General features: G+C 45.2%; 1 protein-coding gene across 1 annotated transcript in view; it reads left to right on the top strand.

Annotated features, from left to right (window-relative positions):
* The first annotated feature begins 909 nt into the window (after positions 1-909).
* bcr (BCR activator of RhoGEF and GTPase) overlaps positions 910-7,807 on the top strand; it is an 89,071-nt gene continuing 82,173 nt past the window's right edge. Inside the window, exon 1 of the mRNA XM_085463468.1 lies at positions 910-3,371. Within this exon, the coding sequence (XP_085319594.1) occupies positions 1,748-3,371 (1,624 nt within the window). The 5' untranslated portion in view covers positions 910-1,747. The remainder of the gene's footprint in view (positions 3,372-7,807) is intronic.

Genomic DNA, 7,807 nt, shown 5'->3' with positions numbered 1-7,807 from the left:
GCTTCTTCCTTTTATTATTGTACTGAAGTTATGGTAAATGGACTGGTTCTTCCTCTACTCTACCTGAGCGCTCAAAGCTCTTTCTACAGTAGGCTTCATGTACCCGTTCATACACGCACTTTTTTCTGTGCTTGAGTTCTAACATTCACACTGATGCACTTGAAAGCAACATTGGGTTAGCATGTTGCCCAACCGTATTTGGCATTCAGACTGGAGGAACCAGGTATCCAACCACCAACCTTCAAATTAGATGATGGGCTGCTCTACTTCCTGAGCTCACATTTTCACTGTGCACTACGGGAGTTTCTTCCTGTTAAAAGGGAGTTTTTCCTTCCCACTTCCAAGTAAGTGCTTGCTCATAGGGGGTCTCTGTATTACTGTAGGGTCAGACCCACTACTGTTGTGATTTGTGGATATATAAATTAAATTGAGCTGACCTGAACTTTGTGGTTAAGAAAAAAGTCAGCTACGGAATTACATTACACGTTCGCCGTATGTACGTTACTCCACTGGGTGGCAGTGTTAGGTTATAGATAGCAGTACACCGATCAATAACACCTGCTACACAGGTAAAATTCAAATGAACCCAGAAGCTGTAATAATTCTTAATCTATATTAACTGCTCTTAATAAAAATGTATAAAGCAGCGAGAACACTAGCAGTAGTGGTACCCTGTGTTTCCTGATGTATTAGATGGGATATGAGTTCAGATTTTACTAAGAGCCATTAATTTATGACAAACTACAGTAGTGTATTTGAACTTGCTTGGACGGATACATTTTATTTAAAAGACAATTAAAGCTCAATGAAAACCAAATATGTGTACCCCAGCTCTGTCTCTTTAACCAGCAGACTCACTGTGGCTCTGGTCCCTCCCATTCTTGCAGCCCTCCAGTGCTACTGGCCTGAGATGGGAGCGCGCACAGCGGCACTTTCACGGCCGAAGAAACGGGATAAATCTGGAAGGGAACTGATAAAAAAATACCACATAGGTGCTGTGGAAAAATGGGATAACGAAACGAGCAATATAATTAATACCGGATCCACCGCTTGATCCCTTCCCCTATTAAACAGATGTTGTCGTGGCTTGCATTTTGCGCTTTTTATCCATTCTCCTTCAGCGCTGATGGTACAAAGGCGCTTGGTCAGGACCAGCAGCAGCACCTGGGATTACAGCCATATGAATGGGCAAGAGTGAATGAACCGCGCACAAACCTGGGATGGTAAACACAGACAGCGAGTGAGTAAACCAAGCAGGATTAAAACACTTTCTTTCTTTTTTTTTTTCTCCGTGGGAAACAGACCACCAGTGTCACCCAGCGAAGACATACTGTCATTGTTTCGACGCTGATTTAGGGGAGAAAAAACGATTCAAAAGTGGCCTTTTCTGGAATAATGCACAAGAATTATGAACTCGATTACAGATTTTTATTCATCTCTATATCTCGCACATTCCCTAGTTTTTCTGTAACTGAACAGCCGGTTTCTCTTGTTCAGAATGGGATGTATTGTTGCGACTGCGCAACCTAAGACAAGTGTGTGCAATTAGACTGTGTGCTTGTGAACGGGTTACCTTTAACCATTGTCACTGCTACTGGAAGTGGCCATTGTTGTCGATAAGGAATCTGTGGTGATCGGAATAAAAACAAAGGAGGGTAAAACAGTGCACACTTGACATCACCCCCCGCCCTCTGTTTGTGAACCAGAGCTGGTCACAACCCCCCCACCCTAAAAATCTCCACATAATATGGTGGAGCCGGTGGGATTCATTGAGGCGTGGAAGGCGCAGTTCCCAGAGTCAGAGCCCCCCAAGATGGAGCTGCGGTCTGTCGGGGGCATCGAGCAGGAGCTGGAAAAGTGCAAAGCATCCATTAGACGCCTGGAGCAGGAGGTGAACAAGGAGCGCTTCCGCATGATCTACCTCCAGACCCTCCTGGCCAAAGAGAGAAAGAGCTATGACAAACAGCGGTGGGGCTTCAGAAAGACACCTTTGAATGAGGGGATGGACCCTGCAGCCACACAGGGTGCTGAAATCCAATCCCAGCAGCCACACATGCAGGAGACTGGTGTAGTTGGCATAGGAGGAGGTGGTGGAGGATATGGTGGTGGTGGTGGTGGTAGTGGGGATAGGAGCCGTTTTCAGCCTCTAGGAGATGGATCTGGCAGGTCCAAACCCAGACCTCCACCTGCCAGGAAGTCAGCCTCCCACGGTGATGGCCTGGAGTCAGCCTTTGATGTACCTCAGCAAGCAGAGTCAACTTCCTGCGACAACCTCGATGGCCTGTCGCCATCAAAGCAGAGAGGTGGTGTTACTGTGTCACCCCGCAGGCCCACCCTTCCACCCCCTGACAAGGACCTTCCCACTGACCCCAAGGACAAGCTTGGAATGGGACTTGGTGTGGCAGCTCTTAGATCCAACTTTGAGAGGATCAAACGGGCGAACTCGCACTTAGCAGGTGATGTAGCTAAGGGCCAGGAGAAGCAGCCGCTGCCACCACCACCGCTATATACCAACATGGAGTTCCACCATGACAGGGGTTTAGTCAGGGTCAATGACCGTGACGTCTCTGACAAGATCAGCTCACTAGGCAGCCAGGCCATGCAGATGGAGCGAAAGAGATCCCTTCACTCCCTTCCAGGTAATCTGGCTACGGTGGCAGGGGAGCTCCGTGCCAGGCCAGTCTATCGAGGAAGGTCCACTGAAAGCACCTGTGGTTATGATGCAGAGTATGAAGATGGGGAACCCAATCAACGGCATTCAGGAAGGGCCAATGGGGGAAAACCACCTCCCCCTCCTTGGCAGCCCTCTGAGTTCCAAGCCTACTCCAGCGTCTATGTTGGTGGGGTGATGATGGGTGAAGGTGGCAGTGGAGATGGACGAGGGGGTGGTGGAAGTAGCAGCAGTGGAGTCACAATGAGAGAACATGGTGGATGTGATGATCACCTTCTGACCTGGCCTCGTCGCTCCTATTCCCCAGGTAGCTTTGAGGATGTAGGTGGAGGTGGCGGTTATACACCGGACTGCAGCTCCAACGAGAACCTGACATCCAGTGAGGAGGACTTCTCCTCAGGTCAGTCCAGCCACGTCTCCCCCAGCCCTACCACTGCTTTCCGCCGTCCCTTTAGAGAGAAGAGCCGTTCACCCTCTCAGAACTCCCAGAACTCTCAGCACTCCTTCGACAGCAGCAGCCCTCCAACGCCACAGTCCCAGAAGCGTCACCACCGGCAGCAGGGAGGCCATGTGGTCATGTCTGAGGCTACTATTGTGAGTGTTCGCAAGACTGGTCAAATCTGGCCACCTGCTGCCCATCATGACCTCATGCCTCACTGTAGAACATCCCATGACAACAGTTTCCATGGAGATCACATAGGTGAGTGGTGGCTGCTGTCTGTAATATATGTTTTGTTAGAGGTCAGGTGGGCTGGAGGGCGAAGGACATTGTAGGACATCTTTCTGTGAGGAGGGAGGGGGGAAAAGAGTGAAAGCTTGAGTGAATGAGTATTATTTAGTCATGCTGGAATTATGTTGGTATGTTTTCATTTTTCTTATGCATTTTTAGACCCTTCTTCATGTAATTTGTATTTCCTCTTCAAGCCACAAAGCAGCCAAACGTTTTCGTGAGAGATACTGTTAGCACAATTTTGTGCATGCACGCAAACACTCTGGACTGTGTGTCCTCTGGACAGCCTTGCGTGGGAGAAAGATGAAAGATCCACCTCTGCTTATTTCTGGAATGTGTGTCGGCTGGGTGAACAGTAAATGTGGTCAGTCTGCGTTGAAACGGCAGGTCTAGCCTTTCCCAGATAACTCTTGCGGCTGTTAGTATGGAATTCGAACAACTGTCTGTCTTCCTGCCTGTCTTTCTTTCTTTCAGAATTTCGAAAACTGTCCCTGAACCACAGCCTGAAACTCTTCACCGGCAGAACAAAAGAAATCCAGTCTTATCTTTCCAAACAATTATCTACAATTATCTGCCATATACCTAACAGCTAAAGTGCAGCCTTCCAGCTATGGCACCTGTAATAGAAACCGCTAGCAGAGAGATGTGCAGCCTGGAGCTGAAATCATGGGTACTGGCTTACTGAGCTGTCATGCTGAAGCCCAGCAGGAGTGAAGTGTGTTGCTTTGAGGAAAAGCACATTAGGAGGGCACAGTTTACTGTAATTGCGCAGTAAAGTTTCCATTTCAGAGGCTGGGCCAGGTCACAAGAAGGAAAAGCCAAACACTGCTTGGGTAGTTCAAATATTTGATATATATGTATATTTTTCAGATATAGATTGTTGTTTACCAAGGTGTGGTTAGCTGCACGTCCGCTCATTTTGGAGTGTTGTCTCACTGGTTTTCTGCAATGGAAGTGAGGAGTGTTTTAGCACTCACTTGTAACAGATTTAGGACTGGCATCCTGCTTGACCAGACAGGCAGCAGGATGCTGGCATCACACACGTGCTCCAGTGCCAGGATGAACTGGAAAGACAGGAGGAGGTAGTCTGATAGATGGTAAAAAGGGAAAGAAACACAAGCAGTATTATACAGGGGGACCAGAAGAATTGAAAGTTAAAGAGAAAGTGTGAAAGCAAGGAAAGTTTAGGAACAGTGTTAACAGCTGTACAAGTACGCAAAAATGTAGCTAATCTAAGTAACATTTCTGTCTACCTTCATTCTCGAAAGCATTATTGTGTGTATACCAGTACTGCTATTTGTCTTAATATCCTGAATGTTGAACAGGCCTCTTTGCATCTATAATTCATTTATTTGAATTGAACCACTGACACAGTGGTCCTGGTGGGATCAGCTAAAATGCTTTTCCAGGCCGGATGCGATCGTCAAGGTGCGTGATTGCATCCTGTTTCAACAACCACGCCAGAAATACTTGTAGTGAAAGGAAAATACTTTTTGTTTTAAAATAGCAAGTAGCAGTTTAGAGCAATGCTAAGCTATTGGCTCTAGCAATTAAGATGTTAAGATGTTTTCATTTAGCAGCAAAACCCAGATAGCTAGTCCACAGCAAATGGCTATGTTATCTCCAGCTGGTATGTTTAGGATTATCACTCCACTGTCTGCCCTCTTTGTTTTAGCATCTTTTCCACAACAATGAGCCCTGCGGGAAATTAGGCGAGCCGGAAAAGCAGGGATGGAAATGCAGGATGGGGGTGATACATTTAGTGGGATAATCTGGAATTTGAGCAAAAGATAAAAAATGATGGTTAGACACCCTGCGGGGATGTCTTGTTTTCTAGTTGGGGTTTAAGCTGAGGGCAGATACATATGATGTTGATAACAGTGAATGTTGCATCATGTTTGGGCCCTTAGTGTGTATGTTTTGTTTTTGTTTTTTTTGACAGGCAGGTAAAGGGATAGTAAAGGAAGTGAATGTGTTTTTAGTGGCCGGCTGATTATAATGAAGAGCGGGATGGTGTTGTGAGGAAGACTGAGGGAGGCAGAGTGCAAGGCAGAGCTGTCGTTTCTCGCTTCATTGGTCAGGGATGCGGGGGCTGGAAAGAGGCACAGATGGGAAGAACTCTCCCGTTGTGTAACAGAAACACACACCCAGGCTCGCACACAAAGAGAGACATGCTTGATGCCCACTCTTATACCTTAAAGTTGGAGTGCTTTTAGAAGTAGGTGTAAACGTCCACTATTTGATCCATTGTTGTATTGTGAGATAATGCCGACTGGCCAGGTCATTGTCTTCTCTTCTCTTCTCTTCTCTTCTCTTCTCTTCTCTTCTCTTCTCTTCTCTTCTCTTCTCTTCTCTTCTCACAAATATAACAACCAGATCTTTTGAGGATATGACCGAGTGAAAGATAATGGCAAAAGCAGGGAAGATTGGCAGGTTACCCCTCCCCCCCACCCCTTCGGCTGCTTTTCATTTTTGAACTTGATTGAACAAATATGAGCTCAGCAGTATACCCTCAAACATTTAATCATTCATCCTGACTTAGACTGACACATTTCTTTTACATTTTGACTTTGAGTTTTCTAATTTGTTTTTACAGCGAGTACAGAAAATCGAATTTAATACAGTAAAAATGAAAAAAAGCTACACAAAAATATGGGGACTCTTGGAGGTCATTTGGTTTATGTATGGTAAACCTACTGATGGGGATTAACTGATAAAACTCACATTTTTTAGCGGTAGCAGGAAAGTGTCCCTACTCAGGTTTTGCTCCCCAGCCCAGCCCCACCCACACATCTCACCCACTCAAAGTTTTTAGAGGTCAGTTCATTAGAGAAAGTGCAATGATTCTTGTGCTGCCCAAAAAATGGTTAGTGTCTTCATACATTGTTTCCATGAATTAATCTGAAGGAAAGTCTGACGAAATGTTTTGTTTCTAGCGTAACCCAGGTTCTCTGAAAACTGAGTGAGATATATCACTATGGGGGAAGCGCCTTCTGGCATGACCAGTCACGGAAGCGCCGCTACCACCATGTCTGTCTGAGATAAATCATTTCAAGAATACGGAGTCCCCCATCACCACTTTAAAATTGCCCCTTGCGCTATACCAGGCAGGATTTTCTTACATTTGCCCATGCAAGTGCTAGCTGGGTTTATTGCTGGGTTTTGCCTTGGTGTCAAAATAGTGGGGATCAATCTTTGAGATCACCAACACTTGCAAACGCTGCTCAGGGATTCTACCTGTATAGCATTGTTTTCAGAAGTTGGTGTTTGCCAGCAACGCTTGTGCATGTTTGACGCCCATACATGCGATGCAAAGGGGATGGAGGGTTTTCACCGAGTTCATCAACCCACAAACATTTTGGCAAGTCCAGGTTATGATGTCCCTTACTTTGCTGCCACCAGTGTTCCCTGGACAGATCCAGTGGTTGCCATAACTACTAATGCTCAACTTTGACAGCCAGCAAATGGCTATATAAACACAAGCTCAGTTGACGTGCTAACTTGATAAGGTGCGGGAATGCAACAACACAACAACCTGTTACCAGAAAAATCTTTCCAGTAATCTTTCCTGAACCCACAACAACCCACATTCAGGGACTACCTATCCTGGTTCAGAACCGCTGACGAACTCTAGTGATCGTTACTGGGAAGAAAGTGAGAATGCCTGATGTTGGGTCAAGAGATCCGTGTGGGATAGCAGGGATAGCAAAGGACAAACCTAAGAAAACTTCACCCACTGTATCTGTCCTATTTATAAGTACTGCATGCTTTATGTGCAGGGATTATCACAAACTAACCATTTTAAAGTAATTGCATTTCTTAAACTCTCTATTATAGAAATGAATAGGTTAATACCTTTTTTAAAATCTGCATTAGGATACACATGGTGCTAAATTTTACACAGGCAACCAGTCGTATTAAGAAACCTGTGGTAGATATACAGTCATGTGAAAAAAGTTTTCCTTTGACTCTGTGCAGTCCTGTGAAAAACTAAACGCACCCTTTGGAATCCAGAGGAATTAAGAGGGTAAATGACAACAAGATGCTGCTAATCAAATGCACTTGAATAACTGAGTATTAGCAAGTTTGAGCACCAATGTAATAGCAAAACTTTTGTCATTGCAAATACGTATTAAAACATGTGTAGGAGAAGACAAAAAAACAGTCATATAGAAAAACCATTCCTGAGGGCAAAAAATCTGATTATGTCATCAGTGTCTGTCTGCGTGCATTTCTGGATATAATTCTAATATATTTGTCACCTGAAACACCATAATGTGAAATGCATACACACAAGATCCTCCCCGTGAAATCAGAGTTAAGTGTGTTGCCTGTTTGGCTGTCTCAAATATTGCTCAGCATCTTTAAATACTGTAACAAACTAGTGATCAGTGGAGTGAGCATTG

This window comes from Copadichromis virginalis, linkage group LG7, assembly GCF_057382275.1.
Source record: "Copadichromis virginalis isolate Kocher_CV1m ecotype Utaka linkage group LG7, C_Virginalis_male_GT1.1, whole genome shotgun sequence".
NCBI classification, from domain to species: Eukaryota; Metazoa; Chordata; class Actinopteri; order Cichliformes; family Cichlidae; genus Copadichromis; species Copadichromis virginalis.
The sequence above is the reverse complement of the archived record's forward strand: the minus strand, read 5'-3'. Positions and strand labels throughout refer to the sequence as shown.